The sequence below is a fragment of the Trichomycterus rosablanca genome, chromosome 1 (genome assembly GCF_030014385.1).
Source record: "Trichomycterus rosablanca isolate fTriRos1 chromosome 1, fTriRos1.hap1, whole genome shotgun sequence".
NCBI classification, from domain to species: Eukaryota; Metazoa; Chordata; class Actinopteri; order Siluriformes; family Trichomycteridae; genus Trichomycterus; species Trichomycterus rosablanca.
Genome location: NC_085988.1, coordinates 59316406 through 59333267, shown reverse-complemented (window position 1 = coordinate 59333267; position 16862 = coordinate 59316406). Strand labels below are relative to the sequence as shown.

Sequence of the window (16862 nt, the reverse complement as noted above, 5' to 3'; positions counted from 1 at the left end):
CTTTCACTTTGCCATGATAGCAAAGCATTATCAAATATTGAACTTTTTCAGGATTTTTGATGCTCATATATTTGAAGTAAAACAGGCAGCATAAATGTGATTGTAAGATTCTGCTGGTTTGTTTGATATAAATAATGTCAATATGAATACAAATACAGCCTGTAATAATACAAAATATAAACACTGTAATGTCAGAATTGATCAGAACTACAGTATTTTGTGTTTTTAATATAACTTGTAAACCAAATTATGTTTACAATATATCGTATCGTATCATATTTCGCCACTCCTCAAAAGCATATCGAGATGTGAGTTTTTTAGTCATATCGCCCAGCCCTGGTTTGTGGAGGTTGAGGTCTGTGTAGACACAGGCTGGCGGATTTAAACCCAGATGTCAGCAGCAGTGGGCTAAAGTATAACAAACTGCTGTACCACCTGAGTGTCTTTGATATATAATTGAATTCAGATAAAGCCAGTGTATTTCACTAGAAAATGAACTACGGCTCCCATAATGTATTTCAACACCTGATGGTCACATGACAGTCTAACATACCAAATAATAATAATTCTCCCCTAATGAATATTATAATACTGCACAACACTGTGAGACTATAATGCAATATTCCATTTTGAACAAAGTCCCTTTTTCGTGAGTGATCTTGGTATCAGCCGGCTTGTTATCCAGACTGCATGATAAGTAGCTCTTCGGCTGAGACACTGCTCTTCTACTATAGAACCAGCAATAGCATTCAGACAGCAGTGTTAAGAACAGCAGACGCAGTAATGCAGTACAGTAATCCACAGTTTTTTTCAGCATAGTATAGAAAACACTAGATAATCAGTGCAAATCATACAGAACCACACATGAACAGTTCAACAGGTGTCTTGTAATGTCCAAGTCCTCTATCCAGGCCCTAGTAGTCGTACTGAAGAGCAGTGTGTTGAGAAAATAGTACAGCAGAAGAAAACACACACACACACACACACACACACACTTTACGTTTACTGTCCCTTTTGGGGAGTGGCAGTGGCAGTAAGATGTTAAGAGTCTGATAAGTTGCAGCAACCAAGCCAATAAACACTAACGCTATTCCGTACAGGCTGGCTTCTTCCACACAGAAATCAATTAAAGTAAATAAATGACATCCAACACTCCCCAATGAAACCAGGTGACTTTCCATGATGACCTCCACTCGCCTTTGGTGTGTGTGGCAGCAAGTACTTGGGGTGAGTACTTGCAGGGCGTGTCAATCCTGAGATCCAAGATGAACACCTAATGCTATTTTGCCTTGATTGGCCAGTCTCTTCTCAAGAGGCTTCATGTGAAATTGCTACAGTTACTCTGCCTTGGAAAGTAGTGTAGAATGTAGACAAAAGCTTTTATCCAAAATGCCTTCGCCTGTTGTTAAACTGTAGAACGGGGTACACGGAGGTATCTTCAACTTCTCGGCAGCAGTGTTATTTATTTGAAAGTTAATAAAGAAGGCTTGATGCAGAGAATAAATGCCTGAAGCAAAGAAGAGTGAAGGGCATCGTCACAGCCTGCAAAACACACACTGGTGAATTTGACATATTTAAGGCACAATCTAACTGGTATTCTCTTAGCAAAAGCTTGTACAATGGGTTTTAAAAGTGTTCAGACCCTAGATTTTTGCACACTTTATTGTTGTGGATTTCATAGTCTCCATTTTCGCCATCAATAAACTCTTATGTTTACCACTGTGTTGCATCACCTTCATATTAATGACACAATATTCCAATATTTGGCTTGATATGTGACTTTAGCTGCTCAAAAATCTGTGTTTGCCATTGTCTGATTCTCCACTTCATTATATGTCATACATTTTTAATTGGAGACAGGTCTGGACTGCAGGCAGGTCAGTCAAGCACTTGCACTCTTGGTCTACAAAGCCATGCTGTTGCAGCACATACAGAATGAGGATTGGCTCTGAACCCAGCTGTTGTTGGTTGTGCTAACCGAGTACCCATTTCTTTTACATTTATTACTTCAATAAAGGGTCAAGAGAATTAACAAAACACAAATTTTGCATATTACATAATGTCCTAACTTTTCATGAAATAACATTCGTATTTTAATTTAAAATCAAACTACACAAAAGTTTGCAAAAATTCAAGGGGTCTGAATTCTTTCTAAATTCATTTTACATACATTAAGACCAAAGAAATTTTGTTTTCAGTATGTAATATACTTGTAGTGTGTGTATTCATGCATTTAAACATTAAATACACAGATCAGACACAACATTATGACCACCTTCCTAATATTTTGTTGGTCCCCATTTTTGCTGCCAAGACAGCCCTGCAACTGTGATGCACTGTGTATTCTGACACCTTTCTATCAGAACCAGAATTAACTTCTTTAGCAATTTGAGCTACAGTAACTCGTCTGTTGGATCGGATCACATGGGCCAGCCTTCGCTCCCCACATGCATCAGTGAGCCTTGGCCGCCCATGACCCTGTCGCCAGTTTACCACTGTTATTCACTTCACCTGTCATGACTGGTCAGTGTGTGTTCTGTAAATTATATCTTAATTCTCACTTGCAAACATGCCTTGGGTTTGATTAAGACTTGGTAACATTTTCATAGATGACATCGCTGGTGAGACTCTGCTGTTTTTTCTTCTTCCACATAAGCAAAACACACTGATGGATGAAGCCATACTGCTCCTAGAGACAGAAAAAAAATGTAATTTGTAATGTAATATTTACTTAATTGTTCTCCAAACACAAGCATACTCTTATGCATGAACTCTGAGTTTCAGTTTTCCAAATTCACTGATGGTAAATATTTATACAGTGTATCACAAAAGTGAGTACACCCCTCACATTTCTGCAGATATTTAAGTATATCTTTTCATGGGACAACACTGACAAAATGACACTTTGACACAATGAAAAGTAGTCTGTGTGCAGCTTATATAACAGTGTAAATTTATTCTTCCCTCAAAATAACTCAATATACAGCCATTAATGTCTAAACCACCGGCAACAAAAGTGAGTACACCCCTTAGTGAAAGTTCCTGAAGTGTCAATATTTTGTGTGGCCACCATTATTTCCCAGAACTGCCTTAACTCTCCTGGGCATGGAGTTTACCAGAGCTTCACAGGTTGCCACTGGAATGCTTTTCCACTCCTCCATGACGACATCACGGAGCTGGCGGATATTCGAGACTTTGCGCTCCTCCACCTTCCGCTTGAGGATGCCCCAAAGATGTTCTATTGGGTTTAGGTCTGGAGACATGCTTGGCCAGTCCATCACCTTTACCCTCAGCCTCTTCAATAAAGCAGTGGTCGTCTTAGAGGTGTGTTTGGGGTCATTATCATGCTGGAACACTGCCCTGCGACCCAGTTTCCGGAGGGAGGGGATCATGCTCTGCTTCAGTATTTCACAGTACATATTGGAGTTCATGTGTCCCTCAATGGAATGTAACTCCCCAACACCTGCTGCACTCATGCAGCCCCAGACCATGGCATTCCCACCACCATGCTTGACTGTAGGCATGACACACTTATCTTTGTACTCCTCACCTGATTGCTGCCACACATGCTTGAGACCATCTGAACCAAACAAATTAATCTTGGTCTCATCAGACCATAGGACATGGTTCCAGTAATCCATGTCCTTTGTTGACATGTCTTCAGCAAACTGTTTGCGGACTTTCTTGTGTAGAGACTTCAGAAGAGGCTTCCTTCTGGGGTGACAGCCATGCAGACCAATTTGATGTAGTGTGCGGCGTATGGTCTGAGCACTGACAGGCTGACCCCCCACCTTTTCAATCTCTGCAGCAATGCTGACAGCACTCCTGCGCCTATCTTTCAAAGACAGCAGTTGGATGTGACGCTGAGCACGTGCACTCAGCTTCTTTGGACGACCAACGCGAGGTCTGTTCTGAGTGGACCCTGCTCTTTTAAAACGCTGGATGATCTTGGCCACTGTGCTGCAGCTCAGTTTCAGGGTGTTGGCAATGTTCTTGTAGCCTTGGCCATCTTCATGTAGCGCAACAATTCGTCTTTTAAGATCCTCAGAGAGTTCTTTGCCATGAGGTGCCATGTTGGAACTTTCAGTGACCAGTATGAGAGAGTGTGAGAGCTGTACTACTAAATTGAACACACCTGCTCCCTATGCACACCTGAGACCTAGTAACACTAACAAATCACATGACATTTTGGAGGGAAAATGACAAGCAGTGCTCAATTTGGACATTTAGGGGTGTAGTCTCTTAGGGGTGTACTCACTTTTGTTGCCGGTGGTTTAGACATTAATGGCTGTATATTGAGTTATTTTGAGGGAAGAATAAATTTACACTGTTATATAAGCTGCACACAGACTACTTTTCATTGTGTCAAAGTGTCATTTTGTCAGTGTTGTCCCATGAAAAGATATACTTAAATATCTGCAGAAATGTGAGGGGTGTACTCACTTTTGTGATACACTGTACATCTAGAAAAAAAACCACACAGGTATCCTTACCTCTGTTTGTACCATAGAAAGTCGATGTGAGCGCATCTCTGACACCATGCCTAAAATATCAGCGTACTCATGTTCCCGGATGTGCTGCATTAGCCGATCCAGAGCAATAAATGTACCTGTCCGACCCACTCCAGCACTGCAAGGGGAAAAAATATATTTGTACATTGCAATTATAGTTGTTGTTGGACATCCAATTTAAAAAACATGTACATTACTATAGTCTCCACTCCCCTGACCCCCATATGAATCAATAAAATCCTCAAGTTGAATTTGATGAAAAATTTTGATGAAATTTCAAACTTTATCAGATGACTGTATACAAGTGTAAGTGTCAGTAAAAAAGCTTGATAGATACCAGCTGTGCACATTACATGGGTAAATTAATACACATTTTACATTTAAATTTAGATTGAACAAAACATTGGAAGACCTGATCATACAAATTAAATATCAAATGTAGGCGGTGAAGGTTTGATTTACAATCAAAAGTTCCAATTCATCTCATGGGGCACAGCGGTAAAACACACTAGCACACCAGAGCTGAGCGGCTACATGAACAACGATTGGCCTGTTTTTCATACAGGGAGGGAAAAGTCGGAAAGGGACCTCATAACTGATGCAATTACGACCTCTGCTGGCTGATTGATGCCGTCTGCACAGAGACGAGGGGTAATGCGTTAATCAGGTTGTGGCTCTCCGTACACAAAGCTGATCTGCATATGAACGTGCCCCGTGCAGGTGAAAAGATGCAGTCGGCTAGGAAGGGGGCGTGTGTCAGTTCAATCGGGGTGGGGGTCCGTTGAAATGTTGAATTTACGACAGAACGCCAATAAATAAACTTCCCTCTCATTTTGTACTTACTTTAGACCAGGGGTTTTCAACCTTTTTGGACATGCGCCCCCTTCGTGTGCCAACCGCAAACTTGTGCCTGGACTCCCCCCCCCCCCCCCCCACCATCGCTCAGATACCATTGCGAAAGCTCTTGACAACCTAAAATAACATATTTAACGTTGTGCACATCTTATATATGATGCAATTTTGCTGACTGAAAATATTACTTCAAAAAGATAATACAGCCCGATCCCATCTGAGCCGATTTTATGAGCACATTATATAAATTCGTGGTTCACTTTTGTAAATCGTACGTGGTTCTCGCTTTTGATGTAGATAAGAGCAAAAAACGTTACTTCACAGAGCCAAGCAGAGGCAAAAGTACATCAGTTACTAAGTTCGTTAGTTCAGGATCATCTGCTTCGACTGACAGAAAACTTTTAGCTCCACAGACAGAACGAGTCTGACTCGGTTACCGCTCTGTGGTAATAGCAGTTTAATTAAGCCTGAGCTTTTTAAGGTAGGTGAGTCACACAAAATGATCTGTAGTATCTGATGTTTAGTTGCTTTAGACAACTATAATGAATCTTTTTTAAATACATCTATAAAGAGGCTTTAAATGTGATCTTTGGAGTACCCACCTGCAGTGGACAATAACGGGTCCCTTGGTCCTGTTGACTTGCTGGCGTACTAACTGCACAAACTGCAGGATGCTTTCAATGGCATTTACTGTAGGCACACCATGATCAGGCCAGGATGTGTAGTTAAAATGTAATACATCCTGCACCTCATCTGCCTGTAGGGAAGAGCATAAAGAAATGTAGCATGTTAACATCTTAACTGTAAAAAAAAATTAGGACTTAGGATGAAAGTTTCTGTTGAAGCTGACACTCACATAGCCCAGTCGGAAATTCCTGATGGTCCATTCAGGAGATTCACTTTCAGACAGCATCTCTACAGTGATCTCTCCATAAGTAACTGGTTCATCTGTAAACGGCCAATAATGATCACACTTCACCTGCAAAAAAAAATCAAAGTTAAATAAGCAGACCATCCACAACATGAGAACTATAAAGATACTGATGATAGGACATTATGCTTTTTATAGATTTAAAACAGACTAAGTAGCCGCTCAGGTGGCGCAGCGGTAAAAGACACGCGCTGCAACCAGAGCTGGATTTCGAAGGAGCGTAGTTTCGAATCCAGCTCTGCCTTCACGGTCGAGGCTGGGCGGCTATGGACAACGATTGGCCTGTTGTCCGGGTGGGGGGCGTCCCGTAGGGGATGCTCTCTCAGGAACGGGGCGGTTGCGCCCTCTGCTGGCTGGTTGGTGGCGCCTGTATGGAGACGGGAGGGGGTGTGGCGGAGTGTGTGATCCTCCGTGCACAGTACTCTGCCACGCTACACTCGTCAAGTGTGGGTATTAAGACGGTCGATTGGCTGTGCACGTTTCGGAGGAGGCGTGGAACGGCCTCGTCAGCCCCAATCAGGAGCAGGAATCCGCACTAATGAGAGGATGATAGATGGGACGAAATTGGACGTGCTAAATTAAAAAAAAAAAAAAAAAAAAAAAAACAGACTAAGTAATGGGTGTTTGAACAGCATAGTGATCTAATGATCAAGCAAGCTCAGGACTGCTAAGATCTCAAGCTAGTAAGTTCGAATCTTAGTTCTGCTATCAGCCAGCCTGAAGCCTACACAGACATTATTGGCTGTGTTTAAGCATGAAACGGCCTAAGAAAGTAATCGGAAGTAATTCCAAATTACTGCTGCAGTTGCGGCTTCTGCTGGCTGTTCGGAGACACCTTCACAGAGACAGGGAATAATACTGCTATCTGTGTAAACCTGCTTTGTGCAGGTAAAAAGAAATGATTGGCTACTACACACGTCAGGGTAAGGGTCTGTACAACTGGGTAATTATACAATTAGATTAAGAGAAAAGAAGAAAAATGATAAATAATAATAATAATAATAAGAAGAAGAAGAAGAAATGCACAATGATTTAATGAGGTCAGTAAACCAGTAAACCAAGGCCATTACAGTTGTACACGTTTTTGATGCAGTAGAGAGAGGTTTATTGGTTGTTCATGGAAACTGACCCTGCGTCGCTCATTGCACTGAGTCAGCATGACAATGATATGCGAGTTTTGCTGCATCACCATCTTCCAAAAATCGTTGCGAGTTTCCGGGAGTGGCCCCTGAGTGGCGATGTATTCACGAGGTGATTTGTAACCCTGTGGACACAGCATAACATGTAAATCTGATAAGATCATATTGAACCAGATTTTGATAAGATGTTTACATTAATGAAACAGCTGGAACAGTTGTTATTTGTTAGGAAACCAGTTATAAATATGTTTACTTGTATTGTTTAATGGGTGCAAAAAATATAAGGCATTTATTTTTAACAAGAAGAAGTGCAATGCAAAAAATAAAATAAACATGTCACAACAGCCAATCTGTGTAGGGATTTAAAGGGTAAGGGAAGAAGAAAAAAATTATGTGCACTCACACACTTTTGTGTTTTTTGTGCAAGAATTTCTGTTTTATTTAGCTAAAAGCACTGTACTGGTTTATGAACTTGATCAGGATGTCTCATTTTTTATAAAGTGCTCCATTTCTTTAATTTGTAGTAACAGTAAGGAAACACTTTAAATCTGAATCTCTATTGTACTGAATAGTTTTAAAATAAATAGATTTAAATGTTAAAAACATTATTAGAAAAAAACAGAAAAGCAGAAAATCATCCTGCAGCCCTCCAACCCACTAAGGGTGGCACAAGGATAACCATTCATGTAAAAGGAGGCTGTGACAGTGTTTACCAGCAGAAAATGAAAGCACAGTGCCAAAGTAACTGTAAATAATAGTGCTAGCAACAACAGGGCAGTTTTGTAGACTACCCCACTGCAACAAATGACACAATCAATCAATAATAATAAATAATGATAAAATAATAATAAATACAATCAATCTGGCACTTAATACTTTAGCTCACAGTCCAAATGAATCACCTAAAATGTGTAAGAATTTTCTTCATTTTTGATTAAAGGAAACACCACTGTCAGTCATCTGCAATTCCATGTCCCCAGCTGACATTATGGCATGGCAGGTGGCCAGGTTTCTGTGGCCCAGCACCCCCTGCTGATCTCACAGCTGGTTGGCCTGTTACATTAAGCATGCAATTAAGAAGTAGAACCCCAGTTCAGAGATGTTTGATCATTAGCATCATATTTCAAATAAAATGTAAAATGTGTATTAACAAATAAAATTTATTAAGGTTTGTGGAACCAAACAGACAACAGACAACTGATGAAATTTTTGAGAGGAAACACATTACATGTTAGTCAGACATATTTTATATTTGTAAATAATATAAATACAAACATTTTGAACATTTACTGTATTTTTGTATTTACAGATCATGTAATGTACAAATACTTACTGGTATGTAGTTGGCATTAATGTAGTCTGAGCCTTCATCGTTGTGCATTGAGATTAGCTTTACCCGGCTGAAGTCATCTGTGTAAAAAACAATTGTTCCATCAGCAACAGTGTTTAAAACAATTAAAAGGTTAATAATGAACAATCTACAACCCCTGATCAGAAAAAGTTGTGACATTTAGGAAAATGCAAAGATGGCCAGAGAATCTCTGGTTTGTCAACAAATTCGTGAGAAAATGATTTAAATATTTCTCCCATAATATCATTAAACGATTCAGGGAATCTGGAGGAAATTTACTGTGTAAAGGCCAAGGATGCAAACCTAAGCTGAAGACCTGTCAAGAACTGTCATTCATCAATAGCTTATATAACCACATGGAGAAGAGATTACATTTGTCAAGCACTACAATACAGAGTTACATTCACAAATACCACATAAAAATCGTGACTGCAGTGTCAGAAAACTTGGGTTTCATGTTTGTGACTGGGTGAGTATTCAATAGGTAAAATTTAATTTAAGTGAGAGGGTAACAGACTAACACTTACAGGGCAAGATGTTGGTATAACGGTTCTTGGGCCTGTTAACTGGTAAATCTGCTGCATCATGAGAAAGGTCCAAACCAACGCTCTTCAGCTCCTGAATTGAAAACAAGACAGACCAGTGGTGGGGGTGGCCAAAAGCTTTTAGATGTGGTCTAATCATGTTTATGCACTCAAAACAAATGAATATGTGTAATAGACCAGAATGGTGTAAGAATAAACCCCTACCTCAAACTGTAGGGAGAACTTGTATGCAGAGTCCTTGCTCATGTCTTTGATGTAGGCCTCAAAGTCATCTAACTGCACTGGGCTATAAACAAAAAAAATACTTAGTGATACAGAGGGTAAAAGAGGTTTTACATTTAACACGTATACCAAACCAAACGTAATATTAACATTGTTACCAATAACTCGCATTTTTACTAATTCTGCATAAAGCATAGTTTATATTGTTTCAGTTCTGTAATGCTGTGTTTTACACAAATAAACTGCTTACTAATGCACCCTGCATGGTCTGCTAAGGGTTAAGTTCAACAAAGCAGCTCTCAGATTTTATGCATTAAAACAAAAACATAAAAAAACACAGACAAAGCAGAAACAGAAGCATGCACATAAAAATAAAAAGTTTTTAGTTAGTATTACCTTGTTAGCTTCCTTTTCTTTAAAGCAGTCTTACTCCTACAGGGACAAAAAGGGGTAGGACAATCTACTGAGCTGTGCCTCACTTCATTTTGAAATATCACATAAAGTCTGTCGATTTGTGTCTATCAATGTCTCAAAGCATTTAGTATTACACATCCACCAAGATCAAATAATTAAAAAAAGATGTATCTACTGATTTATTTATGTATTTATCTGTTTATTTTAAACAAAGTCATGCTTTCATAGTAAGCATGCATTCCTCCTACAGTGCATTTTTATTTTCTTTATTTCTAATAACAAGAGCTGTCACACTTCAGCATATAGAATAACTGCAGTATCTTGCTATTTGTTGAAATTATTGATTAACAGAATAATAGAGCAACGTCTAGCTCTGTCTTTAAACAAAGCCCCTAATACAGGTATACTAAGAATTAGTTCTATGATGGTCAGTTCATTTATTTAACTTTGATGAAATTTATAGTGCTGTAAAAAAGTATTTGCCCTTTACCTGATTCTATTTTAGTTAATTTGTCGCATTTACATCTTTTAGATTAGCGGGCCCCAACCTTTTTTGCACCACAGACCGGTTTCATATAAGATATAATTTCACAGACAGGCGGGGGATTTAAAATAGAATAACTATAGAATGGAAAATCAGTGCGAATCTTGAGCTTTTTTTGCTGCAACGAGACGCTGCTCCCACCTAGTGGTGATTGGGGACAATAACACCCGAAGAGTATTGTAAATTTTATTGCTGTTGTTTGTAGCGAGCTTTAATTATTTATTCTTTCTGTGCGGCACGGTAATAAATGACCCACGGACCGGTAGTGGTTGGGATCACTGTTTTAGATCATCCAACTAAATTAAATATAAGGACAACAGAAGTAAATAGAAAATGCAGCTTTTCATTGACAATTCCATTTACTAAAGACTAAAGTCTCTCTAAACCTAGTAACTGATTGTACAACCCTTGGCAGTAACAAATGCAGTTGTAGGAATTTTGGAACACTCCTTTGCTGAATTGTTATATCTCGGCTACGTTGGAAGATTTTCGAGCATGAACTGCTGGTTTAAGGTCTTGCCACTGCATCTAAATGGGATTCAAGTCAGCACTCCAAAAGCTTAATTTAGTGTCTTTTGAGCCATTCGGAGGTGGACCTGCTTCAGACCACAAACTGATGGGCAGAGATTTTCCTTAAGAATTTTCTGAGAGCAGAATTTATGGCAATTATAACAAGTCATCCAAGTCGTCCTGTGGAAGCAAAGCAGCCCCAGACTATCACACTACAACCACCTTGCACTGGTTCTGGTAAACCGCCCACTCCTGGGTAGGCTCACCACTGTTCCAATTTTTCTCCATTTGTGGATAATGGCTCTTACTGTGGTTCGTTGAGGTCCCAGAGCCATAGTTATGGCTTTGTAACTCTTTCCAGACTGGTAGATTTGAATGATTTTGTTTCACATCTGAGTTTTAATCCCTTTAGAAAGTGATTTTGTGCTGCTTTTGTGCAAAGTTTCTAGTCTGCTTCACATTGCCAAATAGGTTCTATTAAAATGCTGTTTAGATTCAACAAGGCTAGAATTCTGGATGTGTAGTTTGTTTGTTTGTTTGTTTATTAGGATTTTAATGTCATGTTTTACACTTTAGTTACATTCATGACAGTAACAGTAGTTACTCATTACACAAGGTTCATCAGTTCACAACTTTATATCAAACACAGTCCTGGACCATTTTGTATCTCCAATTCGCCTCACTTGCATGTTTTTGGACTGTGGGAGGAACTCCCGGAGGGAACCCACGCGGACACGGGGAGAACATGCAAACTTCACACAGAAAGGACCCGGACCGCCCCACCTGGGGATCGAACCCAGGACCTTCTTGCTGTGAGGCAACAGTGCTACCCAGTTAGCCACTGTGCCGCCCCAGGTGTGTAGTGAAACAAAAGTCAATTATCAATTACATTTGGTTAACTGGCCAATTTAGTAGCTAAGGAAGCAACTACTTTTTCCACACAGACTTTATACTTTAATAATTAAAACTGAAAGTCATTTAAAATATATATATAAAAAAGCATTTTAGGGTTTACTGGGGTTATCATTGATAACTAATATTAAGAAATTATTAACAAATACTTTTTCAAAACACTGTATACAGATCAATATGGGTATGACTGTTGTCCACTTGCTGTGTGTATGGAACGCATTTTTTACTGCACTGTCAAATGACATCTCTGCTAACTGTGACAGCCCTCCTACTAATTAGAACAGAATGCATGCAAAATGTAGACAAACATTTTAAACAGAACTCTAATTAATCCAACTGTAATGGTTTTACTACAGATGGTTAGTAATTCAGAAATGTGAGGACATCAGAGTCCTTTGTGAACTGTAGGAAAAGACTTTGCTATAGTTAGTTGCATTTTGTTTGCACCATGCCTATTGCTAATGTGGGGTTAGTTTAAAGCCACTGGGCTCATAAACACAACCATAGACAAAGCGGTACACTAAAAGATACAATCAAACCTTGATCTCAACTAGCTTTAAATTTATGCTGTCAGGTAAAGCATCCCCACCTGAACCTTAACGTTCATGTTCTGTTTACAGTTCATTTTACTGATTACAATTCAATGTGTTAATCAGCTTAGGAACTGATTAACCAAGACCTTCATAATTTCTTCTACAGAACTGATAGAACACAGTTCTGTCATTGGTCTAAATACTATTTGGATTTGTTTTTCAGATATTGGGTAATTTCAGGGAAATTGTCAATATACAATAGGATTAACACATTACTGTTCTCCTTTGAATATTCCCCTCACCATTCCTTTGTTTTTACCAGACACACAACACAGTGACAAGCTTGGGATTGTCCTGATGTGTTGTGTTTGCACAGGTGTGACAGTATTAAACAGTAGGAGAACACATTTCTCTTTGGTACCGTCAGTTCACGCTGGCTCAACATCATCATTACAGCCAAACTAATACAGCTGCACAGGTTAACTGATACAGTCCTTACGTTGCAAGTCACTATTTTTGACTGAACAGAACATGAAGGTTAGTCCTTGTCATTAGAGGAATGTGTATTGGTGAATGTGGCTGTGTCTATGGTCGTGGAGCCCAGGCTGAACACAGGCTTTGTACATGCCTCCATGATGCAGCATCTGGCTGTCAGTGCTTTACTTACCATGGATTAATATAAAAAGCCAAAAGATAGTCAGTCCAAAGGCAGGATGGCAGAAGAGTAAGGAAGGCAAAGAGGCTCCTTCGCCTGAAGGGGGTTCAAATAAACAACAACAAAAAACAACAAAAATGAAAACGAAACAAAAAACAAGAAAAATCAAAAGAACATTGAAGGGCAAAAAGTTGGGAACAAAACATGGTGCTCCATTAGTAATAGTGACAGTGATGACTGAGACGTACTTAATTAGTGCTTCATACAAGGTTAATTAATGCCTCATGCAGTCCACAGTGTCATTAGCTTATCAATTGCGTTCATAGGCATCAATGGGTCAATGGCGCATGGACAGCAGGCGTGAACTTTAACCCTAATTTTTCTGACAACATTGCAGATGGTTACTCTTCCTATGCAACTACAAAGCCTGACTTATATGTATGCATTGTTTGAGTGTAGAAAATATTTCTATGCTAAAATACAGGATATGGAATAAGATAGCCTACGCCACCCAGTGGTACTTGAACAAAGCTTAATACAGTTACATTAATAATCACTATAGCAGCAGACATGTTGCAGACATTTACATAAACATAGTACGACACACATTCTGTTACAATGGCAATGGGGGAAAAATAATTATTTTGAAGCAATACACACTAACGAGAACAATGGTAAAAATCTGCCTTAACTGACTGTCTTTAGACTTATATATTAATCAGAAATGTAAGGCTTGGACAACTCTGTCCTCTCTGTATTCATGTTTGTGCGATGTGTGTAGTAGTTAATAATATCAGTGGCAATATTTAAATTTCCTGTTGACTTAACAAGAAGTGTAGTCCTAAGACATTGTAGAACTTAAGGTCATGTACAGTCAAGCCAGAGAGGCTGCACACCCTTTCACCTTCTCCTTGTTTCATTACATTAAAGACTCTATAATCAGATTCTATAATACATCGAGTTCATTTTTTGTCACAAAATTCTACACAAAATAGCCCACAATGACAAAGTGAAAGCAGGTTTTTAGACATTTGTGCTAATTTATTAAAAATCAAAATGTAAAATATCATATGTACATACAGTGGGGGAAATAAGTATTTGATCCCCTGCTGATTTTGTAAGATTACCCCCTTACAAAGACTTGAACAGTCTATAATTTTTATGGAAGGTTTATTTTAACAGAGAGAGACAGAATATCAACAAAAAATCCAGAAAAAAAACATTAAATAAAAGTTATAAATTAATTTGTATTTAATTAAGGGAAATAAGTATTTGATCCCCTACCAACCAGCAAGAATTCTGACCCCCACAGACCGGTTATGTGCCCATGAGGCACACAAATTAGTCCTGTCCCTGTATAAAAGACTCCTGTCACAGAATCAGTTTCTTCTGTTCAAATCTCTCGACCACCATGGGCAAGACCAAAGAGCTATCAAAGGACGTCAGGGACAAGATTGTAGACCTGCACAAGGCTGGAATGGGCTACAAGACCATCAGCAAGAAGCTTGGTGAGAAAGAGACCACTGTTGGTGCGATAATTCGAAAATGGAAGAAATACAAGATCACAGTCAATCACCCTCACTCTGGAGCTCCATGCAAGATCTCACCTGGTGGGGTAAGAATGATTCTGAGAAAGGTGAGGTCAGTCCAGAATTACACGGGAGGAGCTTGTCAATGATCTCAAGGGAGCTGGGAGCAGAGAGATGCTGGATATGACCCCAAGAACACCATCCCCACCGGGCATTTCTTTGCCTCCAAACACGGCGAGTGGAATTGATGCCAAAGAGTTCAATTTTGGTCTCATCTGACCATATCACATTCTCCCAAGCTTTCTCTGAATCATTCAGGTGTTCATTGGCAAACATCAGACGGGCCTGTACATGAGCCTTCTTGAGCAAAGGGACTTTGCGGGCACTGCAGGATCTCAATCCATTATGGCGAAGTGTGTTACTAATGGTTTTCTTGGTGACTGTGCTCCCAGCTCCCTTGAGATCATTGACAAGCTCCTCCCGTGTCATTCTGGACTAACCTCACCTTTCTCAGAATCATTCTTACCCCGCCAGGTGAGATCTTGCATGGAGCTCCAGAGCGAGGGCGATTGACTGTGATCTTGTATTTCTTCCATTTTCAAATTATCGCACCAACAGTGGTCTCTTTCTCACCAAGCTTCTTGCTGATGGTCTTGTAGCCCATTCCAGCCTTGTGCAGGTCTACAATCTTGTCCCTGACGTCCTTTGATAGCTCTTTGGTCTTGCCCATGGTGGTCGAGAGATTTGAATGGAAGAAACTGATTCTGTGACAGGAGTCTTTTATACAGGGACAGGACTAATTTGTGTGCCTCATGGGCACATAACCGGTCTGTGGGGGTCAGAATTCTTGCTGGTTGGTAGGGGATCAAATACTTATTTCCCTTAATTAAATACAAATTAATTTATAACTTTTATTTAATGTTTTTTTTCTGGATTTTTTGTTGATATTCTGTCTCTCTCTGTTAAAATACACCTTCCATAAAAATTATAGACTGTTCAAGTCTTTGTAAAGGGGTAAACTTACAAAATCAGCAGGGGATCAAATACTTATTTCCCCCACTGTAAGTGTGCACACCCTTTGATAAGACACCCAAAAGTGAGCTGAGGTGCATTTTGTTTTCACTGATACTGCTTGAGATGTTTCTACAATTTAACTGTAGTCCATCTGTGGTAAATTCAATTGATTGGACATGATTGGGGATTGCCAACACCTGCCTATATAAGGTCCCACAGTTGACAGTGCATATCAGAGCAAACTCCAAGCCATGGGGTCAAAGGAATTATCTGCAGACCTCAGAAACAGGATTGAGTCAAGCCATAGATCTGGAGAAGGTTACAGAAAAATTGCTGCAGCTTTACAGGCCCCAAAGAGCACAGTGGCCACCATCATTCGTAAATGAAAGAAGTTTGGAACCATCAAAAATCTTCCTAGACCAGGCCGCCCAGCCAAACTGAGCAAACAGGGAAGACGGGCCTTGGCCAGGGAGGTGAGCAGGAACCCGAGGATCACTCTGACAGCTCCAGCACATTATTGTGGAGATGGGAGAACCCATCAGAAGATCAACCATCCAGGCAGCACTCCACAAATCACGTCTTTATGGTAGAGTGGTCAGACGGAAGCCACTCCTCAGTAAAAGGCACATGGCGGCTTGCTTGGAGTTTGCCAAAAGGCACCCTGAGGACTCTCAAACCATGAGAAACAAGATTTTTTGGTCTGATGAAACCAAAATTCAACTTTTTCACCTGAATACCAAGGCAAAAATGTTAAGAAACAAGTGTGCCAAGCTCATAGCTTCTTTCCCAAGATGCCTTAAAGCTGTATTTGCTGCCAAAGGTGCATCAATAAAGTATTAGGCTAAGGGTGTGTACAGATATGTAACCCCTAAATAAACCATTTTTGTCAGTAAAATACAATTGCATATTGTTTTCACTTCGTAATTATTGGTGATTGTGTGTAGATGTTTGCGGCAAGAAAGAACTCAATCTATTAAAGAATGAGTCTGTAACGTAATATAACCTGGAGAAGGTGAAAGGGTGTGCAGACTTTTTGGCTTAACTGTATGTAAACCTGCTTTTCAGAAGGGTGTCTCCTTCAGAAGCCTTCATGCCACTACGCCAGCCCACTGGCACAGTTTATGTGTTTAGCCTTCGGTATATAATATGCCAACACTATGTCATCTAGTCTTTAAAAAGAGGTGCATCTCTTTCTTGCTT

The 16862-nt window shown here is 39.7% G+C and overlaps 1 protein-coding gene across 2 annotated transcripts in view; it reads right to left on the bottom strand.

Moving 5' to 3' along the window:
- Positions 1-577: 577 nt before the first annotated feature.
- Positions 578-16862, bottom strand: part of ptpro (protein tyrosine phosphatase receptor type O) — a 100200-nt gene continuing 83915 nt past the window's right edge. The window contains exons 17-27 of one of the 2 annotated variants that reach the window (XM_063004789.1): positions 13132-13215; positions 9948-9983; positions 9534-9615; positions 9312-9402; positions 8767-8843; positions 7424-7558; positions 6220-6342; positions 5966-6120; positions 4494-4629; positions 2562-2689; positions 578-1542 (exon numbers count right to left, since the gene is read on the bottom strand). In XM_063004789.1, the coding sequence (XP_062860859.1) occupies positions 2585-2689; positions 4494-4629; positions 5966-6120; positions 6220-6342; positions 7424-7558; positions 8767-8843; positions 9312-9402; positions 9534-9615; positions 9948-9983; positions 13132-13215 (1024 nt within the window). In that variant the 3' untranslated portion in view covers positions 578-1542; positions 2562-2584. The remainder of the gene's footprint in view (positions 1543-2561; positions 2690-4493; positions 4630-5965; positions 6121-6219; positions 6343-7423; positions 7559-8766; positions 8844-9311; positions 9403-9533; positions 9616-9947; positions 9984-13131; positions 13216-16862) is intronic. The other variant, XM_063004795.1, reaches the window with a different exon arrangement.